The 14912-nt window shown below is 42.8% G+C and overlaps 4 protein-coding genes across 4 annotated transcripts in view; all 4 read right to left on the reverse strand.

Moving 5' to 3' along the window:
* The window catches only part of LOC126866944 (uncharacterized), a 169042-nt gene that overhangs the window by 93202 nt on the left and 60928 nt on the right, over positions 1 to 14912 (reverse strand). The gene's annotated exons all lie outside the window — the stretch shown is intronic.
* The window catches only part of LOC126866978 (uncharacterized), a 162925-nt gene continuing 159243 nt past the window's right edge, over positions 11231 to 14912 (reverse strand). Inside the window, exon 2 of the mRNA XM_050621044.1 lies at positions 11231 to 11388. The gene's annotated coding sequence lies outside the window, so the exon portion shown is untranslated. The remainder of the gene's footprint in view (positions 11389 to 14912) is intronic.
* Positions 11448 to 12248, reverse strand: LOC126866781 (uncharacterized). Its single transcript, XM_050620735.1, has one exon. It carries the CDS (start codon positions 12246 to 12248, stop codon positions 11448 to 11450), a length of 801 nt encoding a protein of 266 aa, XP_050476692.1.
* On the reverse strand, positions 13043 to 14209 carry LOC126866782 (jerky protein homolog-like). Its single transcript, XM_050620736.1, has one exon. The coding sequence runs from the start codon at positions 14207 to 14209 to the stop codon at positions 13043 to 13045; it is 1167 nt and encodes a 388-aa protein (XP_050476693.1).

Below are 14912 nucleotides of genomic sequence, written 5' to 3' on the forward strand. Positions count from 1 at the left end.
TAGGATTAGGTAGGGTGACAACCAGGATAACGAGAATCAAGGACAACTAACTCTGCTAACCAACGATAAAGAAAGGGCTGGATTAGAAATCTTCGAGGAAGAACTAATAGGATGATTGATACGAGGAAAGCGGTTGGCGTGGATTGGGTGCCAAGAGATATTACGAAGATGCTAGCAGAAGTGCCACCCCAGACCTAGAAAACAGCTCCTAGATCTGCTTAATATAATCAATAGAAACGGTAAAATTCCGGTGGCCTGCGAGGTGATGAGGGTGGTTCTAATACCGAAACCGTGTAGGGATCCATTACTCCCGTCATCTTACAAACCAATCAGTATCCTCCCAACATTCAGCAAGATCTGGGAGCACAACGGTAGAAGGTGTCCCATTTGGAGGCCATTTGTTGCCGAACATAAACAGATCCACCGGCTCTGTTAGGAAGCTGTACTGTGGGGTATGGGAGTCGGTGGTACTCTACGCCGCACCAATACGGGCCCTATCTTCGTGACGGGCAGTATTCCCGTACATATTAACCCTTGAAGGACGGGGCCGCTTGAGGAGCGAGCGTCTCTGTGGATGAGAGGCATTGGCGCGCGCAGTTGAGAACATAAACACGTTGAGCGTTTGCGTTATTCATTGTTAAGGCTTGTATTATTTTCATCAATATTTAGTTCATCATCATTATCACTATTACCATGTTGAACGGAGTTCATTTCCACTGTCTGAAGCTCTGTCATAGTCTTGTATCTTGTCAGGTTCAAAATAATATTCGTCATCTACTATCACTTGTTCTCTTTGGAACTTTTTAGCATCGTCTATAAGTTATTATAAAAAATATATAAAATATATAAAATCTTTCTGATTCATCTGATAATACCATTGAAAGGTTAAAATTCGTTCTGACTCGACCATCATCTTGCATCTCGAATTTACGTTAAACGGAGGATACAATTTCTAAATATCTATAATTTTCTTTCATCAAAAACAAAATACTGTTTAGCTTACTGTACCCATGCGTAAATACGCATAACTTACCTTCTAACTTCCAATCTATCATCTTCCTATGGATTCGCTGGCGAGTCGCAGTATGGAAATGCGATCCCGAGGAACCCAAATACCGTATCTCATTGGTCATGTCTCAATAGGCCGAAAATTCTGCCTTCATTGGCCGGACCGCAAAGATGATAACCTTTATAAAATATCCCTAACCCAAAGCAGATTTGCGCAGCGATGGGGTACCTCGCAGTCGAGGGCACTGTGAGATAGCTGATAGGTGTGTCAGTCATTACGGGGCCGCACGGACCGGATGATACGAACTCCATAAAAAACAAATAAATCAAATAAGAAAAAACGAAGAGAAATTCGCACTTCCAGAACCGGCCTCGGGTCTGTATGAGTCCGATTCCCACTGGGGGTGGTTAGGAAACTGGCCCAGGTGAGTAAGGTGACCATCGGATAGTCAATAGCAAAGGTCGAAGCCATCGGACGGAGACCTTTGCAGTGCTTTAGATATCTGAAGATAGGGCACGTGAAGAGGCCGTGCACCTCAAAAAAAGATAGGGGGCGCCTACGTTATAGGTGTGCCGGCTTCGGACATCGAGCCAAAGGATGCACCGTGGTAAACTAAAAATACCAGCTCTGTGAGGCGCTTGGGACACCGGCAGCATACAGTATGGGGAACCGGGGAAGGGAGAAAATAACTGTAGCGGCACATGAGCGTAGAAAATGTCAACGGAAAATTCGGATCTGGGAGAGACTATTATTATATTGTACATATTATTGTACCTTTGAATACCAACGTTATTTTGGTTTACAAGGTCTAGAGGCAAACGAACAAGGGACAGATTTCTATTGCCGTTATTCGTAATCTTCAACCGGAGTTACGTAAGAACTTTAACTCTTAACTTATTGTGGCGACGTCCGCCGATATAATTGATTGATGAATTGAAAATGAGCGTGCTCCTGAGGACAGTTAAATTGTTATCCTTTCTGCGATCGTCATAAGAGTATTGAGCGAGCGATGATTATAACTAGCATACGGCAGCATCTCTATACTATAGCAGTATACTCTTATACTTATACGAATTTTAATATATTGACTTTTACAAATTCGTCCACTCGTTTCTCTTCAAACAACTTACACATTTAATTCACCACAGAACGAAGAAGGAAGGTTCGCCGCAGGGAGGAAGAGGAGAGGAAACACCTGCCCAAGATCTGCGAGCATGGAAGTTAGCGTAGAGGATGCCATGGATGTAGAAAATTAGTTAGAAGATGCGCATCTTTCAAACTAATTTGGGACGGTCGAGGCTGGCGCAAGACGTGCTCTTCCAGACAATCCGGGATAGTGTCGTGTAAAATTAAGGTAAAAATAAGGAACTTGTTAATTTCCGAAAAGGAGATTAAGTTCTTTTTATTTTTTTTACTCAATTTATACAATTTTTTCGGTTCGCGATGATACACTTTCGATACTTGGATTAGTTAAGAATTTTTTTATTAGACTGACTGGATGATTTTGAAGGGAGCATTTATATTCTTCCATTCGTTGGAGTGGGAGAAGGTTTTGTTTATACTTAGTGTAAATTTCGGAGAACGGCTGGAGTGATCGAATGCCATTCAGGCGGCTGAGAACGGGTGGTGACCGGACGGTCACACGCGATAAGGCGTTCGGAATTTCGGTTTGTTATATACAGTTGCTCGAATTTCGTCTGTGACAATAGCATGGTCTCCCTGGCGATGGTGTCCAAATTATACAGGATTTTGGATGCGCCTGTACGGCATTACTTCAGCGTTGGGCTTACGTTCGTACCGCTCCTTCACACTTTATTGGCGATTCTCCTTATTCTTGCTTTCCTCCTCTCTTCGCTCTTCTCTCAAATCATTCTTGCTAAAATTATTTTTCTTCACCAGCCTTGGAACCTTGTCCAAATGTCTTCTTTTCTCACGATGTTCACAATAAAGTTATCCGTCGTCAGTGGTGTGCCGACGTAATTTTCCATTTCGGTCTTCTCATGTATCCACCTAGGACAGTGGAACAGCACATGCTCGGCATCGTCACATTAACTATCTCAGTCCCAACAACTGGCGTGATCCTCCTTACTGACCATTTTACGATACACGTTAAATATATTGTGTCCGGTCAGGATCTGCATAGTGAAGTGCTCGATGTTCCTCCTATAGTTCTTAAACACGCCCGCGTCCGCTATCAACCACTTCGTCCAATTGTCCACTTGCCTACCATGTGCTCCTCCACTACTTTGTCCCTCTCAGGATAGACCGAGACGGCATCCGCTCTTGAACGGGTATCGTACCCGATATTTCTCGACCCGAAACTCAACTGTATAATATATTGGCATAATGTCCATAAGCACGCATAGTGCTGAGTGAGACACTGTACAGTACGGCCCGTTGGACCCCCTTCAAGATTTTTTTTCTTTTTATTTATTTGTTGAAATTACAATCAATTCTCGCGTTGAGAATTTTCAGTAATTCTTCTGGCGTGGCGCAGTGACATGGCTGTTTATTTACAATAAGTTAATACTTATTATAGATAGATATAATTTATAATCTATAAGTACTATAAGTAAGTGCATATGCTTGATTTGGATAATTAAATGAATCTAACGTTTAGGTCTAGCGGGTAGTGCCTCTTCAGCCTGCGAATCTGGTCCGTCGTATCGAGTAGTCCAGTGATTAGGGGGTTTCGGTGTTTGTTGATTCTTTTGCTGTATCTGTTGCTATATTTTGCTATTTCCTCTTTGACGGTGGGTATCTTGAGGTCGCGGTGTATTGTTTCATTGGTTACATACCAAGGTGCGTCAATTAGGGATCTTAGCGTTTTCGATTGAAAACGTTGGAGTATTTCGATGTTGGAGTTACTTGCTGTTCCCCATAGTTGGATTCCGTAGGTCCAGACAGGTTTTATTACGGTCTTGTAGAGGGTAATTTTATTCTGTAAATTTAGTTTGGAGCGTCGGCCCGTGAGCCAATAGAGTTTTTTTAGTTTGTCCTTTAGTTGCTTCCTTTTATCTGAGATGTGTGTCTTCCACGTTAGTCTCCTGTCCAGGGTCATGCCCAGGTATCGGACTGTGTCCCTGCTAGGAACTGTTGCATTGTTGATGGTGACCTGGGGGCAGGTTTGTTTTCGGAGCGTGAAGGTTACATGTGAGGATTTCTTTTCGTTGACTTTGAAGCCCCAATTGTGAAACCACTTTTCCATGGAGTCGAGACTTCGCTGGAGAGTGGATGAGGCTATTACCGGGTCTGCGTGGGAAGCTAATAGCGCTGTGTCGTCTGCAAATGTCGCTATTGTTATATCGTTTGATATAGGTAGGTCGGCAGTGTAGATGGAGTACAGTAGGGGTCCGAGGACACTACCTTGGGGTATGCCGGCTTCTATTGGGAATGTTGCAGAAGTGGCGTCTAGGTATTTAACCATGAATTGTCTATTGGTTAGGTATGATTTTAGGATGGAGAAGTAGGGGTGGGGTAGGATCTTTTTAAGTTTGTATAGTAGCCCTTCATACTTTGTCGAATGCCTGTTGGATGTCTAGGAAAACCGCTGAGCAATATTTTTTCTCTTCGAGTGTTTGGCTGATCGTATGGGTTAAGCGGTGGATTTGCTCTACTGTAGAATGATGTTTTCGGAAGCCGAATTGGTGATCTGGGAGTGTTTTCAAGTTCTCTAGGATTGGAAGGAGTCGGTTCGTGAGCATCTTCTCGAATAGTTTGGACAGGGTAGGTAAAAGACTGATTGGGCGATAGGGGCAGGTTTCGTGTATCGGTTTACCGGGTTTAGGGATGAGGGTAATCAATGAGATTTTCCAAGCCTTAGGATAGTGTTCCAGGCGAAGGATAGCATTAAAAATCGATGTGATGAGTGCTATCCCTTTTGTGGGAAGTTCCTTGATTGCTCTATTGCCTATTAGGTCGTGTCCTGCTGCTTTCTTGGGGTTTAGGCGACTGATTGTTTCTATAGTCTCAGCAGAGGAGAAGGGTTCGATAGGAGGGGACATTTGGAAGGGGGTGTGTAGGTATTCAGTAACGTCCGCGGCGGCTTGGGGGGAATGGGGTTTGAATACTTTTGACAAGTGTTTTGCAAACAGGTCGGCTTTTTCTATAGGGCTTCGCGCCCATCCACCTTGCGGACGGCGGATAGGTGGGATTATTTGTGGGGGGCGTGTGAGTTTCCTGGAGGCCTTCCATAGTGAGTAGTTGGCGTCGGCTGTGGGCGATAAGCTGGCGAGGTATTTATGGAAGCAGTCGTTTTTATAGTTTGTTAAGGTTCTGGATAGCTTTCTAGTTGCGTTGTTAAGTTTGCGTTTGTCCTCCGGTGTTCTGTGGGTCTGCCATACTCTTCTTAGTCTACGTTTTTCTGCTATTTTTTTTAGTATGTATTGTGGATATTCTTGTTTGCTGTTAGTTGGCTTTGTCGGTGTGGAGAGGCGGATTGCGTTTATTATGCTCGTGTTTAAGTATTCCGTGGCTGCTTCTATTTCTTCCTTTGTTTTTAGTGGGGTGAAGGCTGAGGTTGAGTGTGTAAAGACTTCTCTGAAGAGCTGCCAGTTGGTGTGTTGGTTGTGGATGGAGCCATTAGGTGTACTCTCGATGATTGTTGAACTGACTGTTGCTATCACGGGAGAATGATCAGAGGAGAGATCAGCCGAGGAGTTGATCTGGACGTGTCTTGATGGGATATTTTTAGTTATGAAGAAGTCGAGAAGGTCGGGTATTTTGTTGGTGTCAGTGGGCCAGTATGTGGGTTCGTATGTGGTGAGGTAGTTGAGGTTGTTGTTTATTATGCTGTTTAAGAGGTTTTTGCCTCTTGCTGTAACCAGTCTGCTGCCCCATTGGATGTGCTTGGCGTTATAGTCTCCTCCAACTATGAATCTGTTGCCCAGGGTGTCCAGGAAGTTATCAAAGTCTTCTTTGGCGATGGAGTGTCTGGGAGGGCAGTATACTGCTGAGGTGGTGATTGAGCCATGACAGTCTTCTATTGCTACGTTTGTTGCTTGGAGGTAGTCTTTCTGGAATGGTGGGAGTTCGTAGTGCTTAATACTTGCTTTGATTATTATTCCGGTGCCACCGTGGGCCTTTCCGCTGGGGTGTTGGGTATGGTAGAATTTGTAACCATTTATTTTCAGGTAGCTCTTATCGGTGAAGTGGGTTTCCGATACGAGCATTACGTCGATTTGCTGGTGTTTTAGAAAGAGTTCTAGTTCACGTTTGTGTTGCGCTAGACCGTTGGCGTTCCAGAGAGCTATGCGCCTTGGTTTTATTTTGAGTCGGGGCGTGCTAATTTTTCCACGATGAGTGTTAGTAGCGATAGCAAGTGATTTATTTGCTCCGATTGTTTCTCTATTAGCTTTTCGAGCCTTGAGGAGTTGTCTGCGTTTGGTGGGTTGGGGACACTGTTTTGGGGAAGGTTCCTTTGGCTGTTCGGGTTATTTTGGATGCCTTGTACTGCTTGGGCATAGGAGGTTGAGGTGGAGATGAATTTGGTAGGACTGGGTGTTTGGTTGGTTGAGGGGGTTGGGGTAGTCGTGAATTTCGGCGGGCTGGGTGTTTGGTTGGATACCTCTTTTGCTCTGAGCTTAGGGTACCTGTCCGTGTATAGTGTTTTATATGCTGGGCAGCCTTTGTAGTTGGCAGGGTGGTCCCCTTGGCAGTGGATGCATTTCGCTGACCCCCTTCAAGATGTTCCTATTCTTTTTTACCTCTACAGCTTTGGCCCATACCGGCACCGCATAAAGCACCACCGAATCCCAGATCCCATAATAGAGTCTCCTCTCGGAGCCGGTCGGACCGTTGACATTGAGCGCAACAATCTTAGTGCTCCCATTAGGGCATCGATCTACCCACATCTTCTTCAAGTGAGTTCCGAACCTTCGGCTGCAATCCATCTATACCCCAAGGTATCTAACTATCGAGATATGTGTAATTTTATGTACTAGACTAGATTAGCCGCGTAGTAGTGACACACGTATATGAGTAGGAATGTGTGGAAGTACGTGAGTGCACAGCATCTCGTAAAATAGATGAATGCAATTGTTCCGTTAGTAGTGTGGTATAGAAGATGACGAGACAAAGAGAGTGCTGAGACGCGTGTAAATGTATAATCGACGAAGATCCTGTAAATCACATATTAAATAAATCTGAAACTATTTTGATATAAATTCTAAGTGTAATCTAAGTGTCCTTTACTTTTATTTCTGTGATTAACATCCACAATTCTCAACATGGTAGCAAAAGTTCGTGGTTGCTGAGATTTATGGTTAGGGAACTACATGTAACCGGGAGTGAATTTTTTTATTTTGTTGTGTACGAAAATTAAAAAAAACCCCGATAAATGTAAAAATAGGAGATTGTGTAATAAACAAGATGAGGATAAAAATTACAATGTCTAACGTATTTTATGTGGAAGAAATGGACAAAGACTTGATTAGCTATGCACGAATTTTTTTTTTTTTATTTGTTGAAATTACAACCAATTCTCGCGTTGAGAATTTTCAGTAATTTTTCTAGCGTGGCGCAGTGACATGGCTGATTATTTATAATAAGTTAATACTTATTATAGATAAGTATAATTTATAAGTAAGTATTATAAGTAAGTGAATATGCTTAATTTAGATAACTAAATGAATCTAGCTGTTACGACGCCTAAAACATCTGCACGCCAGCCCGCGCGACCGGACAACAACCGACCTGCGTAACGGCACTTCGACCCTCAATAAACCTAAGGACCCACCATAACTTTCACTTCCCTGCATTGTTTCGCCATATGTCTTCAATCCGATTGTCTTGAAGAATTGCTAAAGCCTAAAAATATGCTCGAAACACAGTCGGTTTTAGAGGTGTCCTTGGGTGTATTAGTCGCCTTTAAAACACGGAGAAAGCGGGTATGCACCCATTAGGAAAATCCGAATAGCCCTGTAATAAAACAGGCTAGGTTTTTCTCACACACACAGTCATTTACGCACCACGATGGTAGAAGACTCCCTACTCATCCCTTCGAGCAGTAGTGCAGGTCATGCCCAATCGACACCGCGGTTCGTTACCCTAACTTTTCCTAACGAAAGTGGGAACAACGAATCCGCGTTCTTTAGGCACAGGGGCACACCCACACCGAACTTTTCTTCCGTATTAAACAAAAGAGCGACAAACAGTCTACCAACTAACGCCTAACGCGGCAGACTAAACATATCGCGAGAGTCGCATACTTCACGCACATCTTTTGTCGGTTCTCGGTGGTAGAACATACATCTTCTCTCCTAAACATATCATAGTGCTGAGTCCATTGACACACTAATTTCCATTATAAGAGCCCTGCTCTAGCGTACATATCTATCGCATCTTCGTGCGACAAGTTGTTAACTATTTATTTCTCTATGTCAGTGTAACTAAGTGTTGGAAATAGATACTTTATAATACTGTGAATCCCAGTGTTATACCAACTCAATCACCCCTTATTATCTCAACGGAAATCAGGGGATCGACCAATTCGTGGTGTCGATTGTTATAATCGTAACGGGGATTTACGACCCCCGTTGACGTCTCTCCTCGCGATTACGTCTCCCCGCGATTGGTCGAACAAACACTAGCGTTTAGGTCTAGCGGGTAGTGTCTCTTCAGCCTGCGGATCTGTTCCGTCGTATCAAGTAGTCCAGTTATTAGGGAGTTTCGGTGTTTGTTGACACTTTTGCTATATCTGTCGCTACATTTTGCTATTTCCTCTTTGACTGTGGGTATCTTGAGGACGCGATATATTGTTCCGTTGGTAACATACCAAGGTGCATCAATTAAGGATCTTAGCGTTTGCGATTGGAATCGTTGAAGTATTTCAATGTTGGAGTTACTTGCTGTTCCCCATAGTTAGATTCCGTAGGTCCAGACAGGTTTTATTACGGTCTTGTAGAGGGTAATTTTATTCCGTATGTTTAGTTTGGGGCGTCGGCCCGTGAGCCAATAGAGTTTTTTTAGTTTGTCCTTTAGTTGCTTCGTTTTATCTGAGATGTGTTTCTTTCACGTTAGTCTCCTGTCCAGGGTCATGCCCAGGTATCGGACTGAGTCCTTGCTAGGAATTATTGTGTGGTGGTTTTCAAGTCCTCTAGGAGTGGAAGGAGTCGATTCGTGAGCATCTTCTCGAATACTTCAGACAGGGTAGGTGTTACGTCGCGTAACACTCTAGACCAAGCCACACACGCCGGGCAAGATGGCAACCAGATGTCTTCCGATACTTACTGCGTACCCTCAATATCCTCAAGTACCCTCCATAAATCTCCGGAATTTCCTAGTCGAGGTCCTTCAAACCGAACAAACATCTGTTTTCCGATTCATTTCTAAGGACCATTGTCTACTACGGCTTGACAAAGGAAAGTTAGTGTTTCTAACGTACGATGCAACTTTCCTCCTACTAACCACTTTCTATCGAGGGCGGCTAAGAACCTTCCTAGTCCACTAACTTTCGTTTAACCAATTAACAACGAAGCCTATTTCCCTCACTCTCTTAGCCAAAATCGCCACCAACAAATCCGATGGTCCCGTGCGCTAGACACGCCCATCCTAAGCTTTCCTCCGCCACAGCATCATCTCCGAACATCACTGATTTTCTATCCTTCGAACATCCTTCGACCGGGTTTACACCCGAAGATCAGTCACTCACTCATCTTATACACACGCACCAGCGTAACTATCTTCTTTACAAGTTGTTAGAATATACGGTGATTTATACTTACTATACAGTGTTACATTCATTTTGTGTTACACCGAAGTTGTTGGATTGTGAAAACACATGATATCCTGTTAGTAGCAGCGTTATCTTCAACTTAACTACCCTTATTATCCCAAAAGAAATAAGGGATCGAACGATTCGCGGTGTCGATTAGCAAATCGTAACGGGAATTTGCGACTCCTGTTGGCGCGCTTCTTCGAGATCGTGTATCCTCGCGAACGTGCGAAAACAGTAGGAAAAAGACTAAATGGGCGATAGGAGCTAGTTTCATATATCAGTTTTCCGGGATTAGGGATGAGGGTAATCAGTGAGATTTTCCAGGCCTTAGGAAAGTGTAGAAGGCGGAGAATAGCGTTAAAGATCGACGTGATGAGTGGAATCCCTTTTATGGGAAGTTCCTTGATTGCTTTACTGCCTATTAGGTCGTGCCCTGCTGCTTTCTCGGGATCTAGGCGACTGATTGTTTCTATAATCTCTGCAGAAGTGAAGGGTTCAATAGGAGGGGACATTTGGAAGGGGGTGTGCAGGTATTCAGTAATGTCCGCGGCAGCTTTGGAGGAATGAGGTTTGAATACTTTAGACAAGTATTTAGCAAACAGTTCGGCTTTTTCTATAGGGCTACGCGCCCTTCCACCTTGCGGACGGCGAATTGGAGGGATGGTTTGTGGGGGGCGCGTGAGTTTCCTGGAAGCCTTCCATAGTGAGTAGTTGGCGTCGGCTGTGGGGGACAAACTGGCGAGATATTTATGAAAACAGTCATTTTTGTCATTTTTTATGGTTTTGGGTAGCTTTCTAATTGCGTTGTTTAGTTTGCGTTTGTCATCCGGTATTCTATGGGTCTGCCATACTCTTCTTAGTCTACGTTTTTCTGCTATTTTTTTAAATATGTAATGGGGATATTCATGTTTGCTGATAGACGTCTTTATCGGTGTGGAGAAGCGGATAGCGTTTATTATGCACGTGTTTAGGTATTCCGTGGCTGCTTTCGATGCATTGATTGATGTAGTTCCTTATAAAGAAATATTAGCCCTACTACTTTCTTTTAAGCAGATATAAATATTTTAGAGACATATGTTAACGAGTACTTGTATCAACATTTACGTTTAATGATGTAGTCCAACGTTACTGCTTATTTAATAGCGTATATTCAGTAAATCGTAAATCTACGAAATAATAGTTATTAGTTTCTTTTGACTTTTACTTTCTTTAACGTACTTCAAAGTCATATACATCGTCGAGGTCGCCATTCTTAATAATTACATTTAGTGAATTACTTACAATTACAAGTTCCTTTTCGTTTAATAAGACAAATTATAAAGAATGCGAGAAAGAAGGAAGAGAAAAAGAAGCCCATTTGCGTGAATGTATATGTTTCTATATCATATAATTTTACCAATATAAATTTAGTTCCAATTCAAGTTTTGCACTGATTAATCGCGTATCTACCGGCTTTGGTAGGTACTCGCACTGATAAATATTCGCTGATATACAGAATGGGATACATAAATCTTTTTTTTTTTTTTTTTTTTTGTACGTGGTGAAATCCTCATGGACACTCCGCTGCTGCAATAATCGCGTAACAGCAGAGTAGTGTCGGACTCCTACCGACTAAAACTCCACGATGACCATCTTATGCGCGTGACAGTGGTGCTCCAGGAACCTCTTATGAATTAACTTCAGTTGCATCCCCTTCTCGCGTTCTCTTGTTCGAGCCGGCTATTAAGTGGGCGTTAGGGGGAGGTCGTTGCCCCTAGTGCTGTCACTTCTTCTGGTCGTAGTCCGTTGGGGTGGTGGCGGGGCGGCTCTGGGTCGTCTGACTGCCATCCTTCTCCATCGTCTTATCCTGCAGGGGTGAGAGTTTTTCTTTCTCTCCCTTTCCGCTCTCTCCTTCGCGAGCATAACTCGCTCGCAGAAGAGGCGGACGGCCTCGTATTCCTGTGACCCTCTCAACATCGCTTCCACAATCGCTGATGGGGTCAACGTTTCTCCTATGGCGTGCCGCAGGGTGTAGCGGGGCAGCACCCACGCCGGACAGAGCTCCAGGGTGTGCTGCGCTATGTCCCTGCCCTCTCCGCAGTGGTGGCAGATGTCTGTCGTCTCTCGCCTTATTCTCTTCAGGAACTCGCCGAACACACCGTGTCCGGTGAGTACTTGTGTCATCCTGAATGTGAGTGGGAGGCCGTGGCGGCTCCTCCATGCCTCCCAGTTTGGTAGGACCGCATCCGCGCCTCGGTGTTCGCTTCTCCCGTTGATCAGTTGGGATCGCCACAGGTTCCATGTGTCCTCCTCGGCGGTTCCTGTGTCGTTTGGAGCCGCCTGCTCGGTGGGGTCTTCTCCCGGGTGCCATTCTCTCCGGCGGGAGTATCTCTTTTTGAGCGCCAGCGCCCGCAGCTCCCACGGGAGGGACGCGGCTAGGGTGGACGCCGACGCGTGAGACACCGTCCGGTATCCCCTAATGATTCTGATGGCGGTCACTCTGTGCAGCCTTCTCAGGAGCAGAATGCTGCGACGGCTTGCCATCAGGTCGTCCGCCCATACGCGGTATACATAAATCTGAGCACCTAAATAACTTCGTTATTAATATTATGAAAAAAACTACGCAGGTGTAGCGTAATAATTAATCAAATTATTACAAAGTGTCGATCTCAAAACAGGAGATAGAGCTCTTTATTTCCACACACTTATTCAATGATTAATAATATCATGTATCGTGTATGTATCGATGTATTATGTTTGGAGTGACTGGATATTACCCTGGCGGTGGCTCCTGATGAGCAGCTATGATTAACTATCTTATCGGAGTCAAATTTACCCTGTGACACAGGGCAAGGTTATACTATTTGGTAGATAATATGTTTTCGAGAAGACATTTTTTAAATATTATTTTAAGGTCATCATCATTTATTTGTGCGACAATATACTTGTTTAATACATTCATCGATCCATCTCTATATTCCCAATAAACATTTAATTTAACAATTACTTAAACTCTAATTTGCCAAATTCAAAGTATAAAGTTCAAAGAGAACGTAAATACAAGAATAACATTACGCGTCTTTTCTTGTCTTCCATACATAGTAGAATCTTGATTATTGGAACTAATAATGATAAATGTGTTTGAATGATAGAAAACAGCTTTTTCTGTACATCAAACCAAATGCTACAAGGAAACAATTGAACGCTATATAAAACCATACGGGTTCCACAATTACTTATCGCTAAACCATATTATATTTCTTAACACATTTTTTAATACACTCGTTTTAATAGAAGCAATTCCACCGAGTTACTTTCATTTTGTGTTTCAAGCCACGTTAGCTCCTTTTTGAGAGCTTCGCACGAGAAGGCCCAGCTTCATCGTCTATAATAGTTATGTTCACTGGATTGTCTTTAAATTCTTGAAGAACTTCTTCGACACATTTCTTCTGGACTATATTATATTGGTTCTCAATAGAAAACCAGTTAAACACATCTATTTCTTCGCACTCTTTGCATCCAGGTAAATCTATCAGCATTCCAAGTACATCGTTTATGTCAGATTCCCATTTTTCTGTGACTTCTATACTCTGCACATTTCTCACCGTCAAAAGTCTGTCCCACGAGTTTGTCAGTATTGCATCTTCGACACTTAACCAAGCATCATGTACAATGCGGCAGCAATCCCACATGGATATTTCTTTATAGACGTCTATCAGTTCTTCCTCCGTGCCGCCAACAGTTATTGGCATCGATGTTTTCAGTAATTCAATTCGGTACTTTCGCTTGAAACATGATATTATACCACGATTCATTGGTTGACGGAGTGGTGATACGTTAACTGGAAGAAACATAACTGTAACGAATCGATATAAGTCATTAAGATCATCGAGATTGTGAAGTGACATAGCGTTATCTAGTAACACCAAATATTGCTCCCTGCGAGCGTTTTCCCGTTGTCTTTCTTTAACTGATTCTAAGAAAAGTTCTTTGTACCATTCTTTGAAAATGGCACTGTCCATGCAAGCATTGGCTTTTGATTTGTAGATAGCTGAGAAAGCTTCTGTATCGTAATTGTATAGAACATGAACATCCGGTTCGGTACCGATTAGTAGTACCGGCAACTTGCGATATCCGGTAGCATTTACACAAAAAGGTGCAGTAACGTAATCTTCGCACATTTCCAGGTTTCCTGTCGATTTCGCACGGTCCATAATACAAGTTCTTTCTGGCACTATTTTCCACATTATTGTTGTGTAAACGACATTGTAAACGTTCCGCAATATGATCTGACGTTCATGCAATAATCTGTTAAAGTCAACTGCAAAGGCTACCGCTGCAGCGCTTTCAGTGTCGAATGGAACAGTTTCTCTGATATCCGCATTAGTAATATTGAAACGTTCTTTAAAGCCTAGGAGCCAAGCGCGACCGGCTCTAAAACTAAGAGATCCCTGAAACTTCATATTAATTTCTAGAGCTCTTCTCTGTATGTCTGCTCCTGTCATTTGTTCGTTTCTTTCCTTAAATCGTAAGTACTATTGGTGAACAATTCTATCTACATCAACTGTACGTCGTGTTAAACGTTTTTCGTAACTGCTAACTTCCATACTGCTTCCGAATTGTTTTTTAATCCTTTCGCTTTGTGCGTATATACGGAACAAGGTGGTTTGTGAAATACCGTACTTTTCCATTGCGGATTGTCTAGATTCACATTTTTTTCTCATATCAAGGATATCGTATTTTTGGCAATTGTCAAATGTACCGGAGTTCGTTTTGACGTCATTATTGTTTGAAACGTTTCGACTGTAAATACCGCACTGGAATGTTGAGACGAGTTTTTATTTCGACAGTTGTTGTCGTCGACAATTTTGATAGGGAGAAATAAATACTATGTGTATTAAACATGTAAATAGGTATATAGGTATATACGTACATACTTATATGAAATACACAATAGAGAATTGTACAATATTCTGATGACAGGACGTTCGGATGATGTATGTACGTAATATATAATCAAGGTTACGCTGTATATCAAAATGACAAATAGTATTCGACCGAGAGGTGATATTAAGCAGGCAGCACGAAAATAAGAATTTAGTATGAGAGTATTATGAGAATAAGAACAATTTTAATGCAAACAGTTTATAAATCAATGGTTTTCTCTAACTGAATTTATACTTCTGTCCATCCTATAAACGGTAAACT

The sequence above is a fragment of the Bombus huntii genome, chromosome 6 (assembly GCF_024542735.1).
Source record: "Bombus huntii isolate Logan2020A chromosome 6, iyBomHunt1.1, whole genome shotgun sequence".
Taxonomy (NCBI): domain Eukaryota; kingdom Metazoa; phylum Arthropoda; class Insecta; order Hymenoptera; family Apidae; genus Bombus; species Bombus huntii.

Bases quoted from the DNA above. Each gene is read 5' to 3' on its own strand.
- LOC126866782 (XM_050620736.1), bottom strand. From the start codon at position 14,209: ATGACAGGAGCAGACATACAGAGAAGAGCTCTAGAAATTAATATGAAG.
- LOC126866781 (XM_050620735.1), bottom strand. From the start codon at position 12,248: ATGGCAAGCCGTCGCAGCATTCTGCTCCTGAGAAGGCTGCACAGAGTG.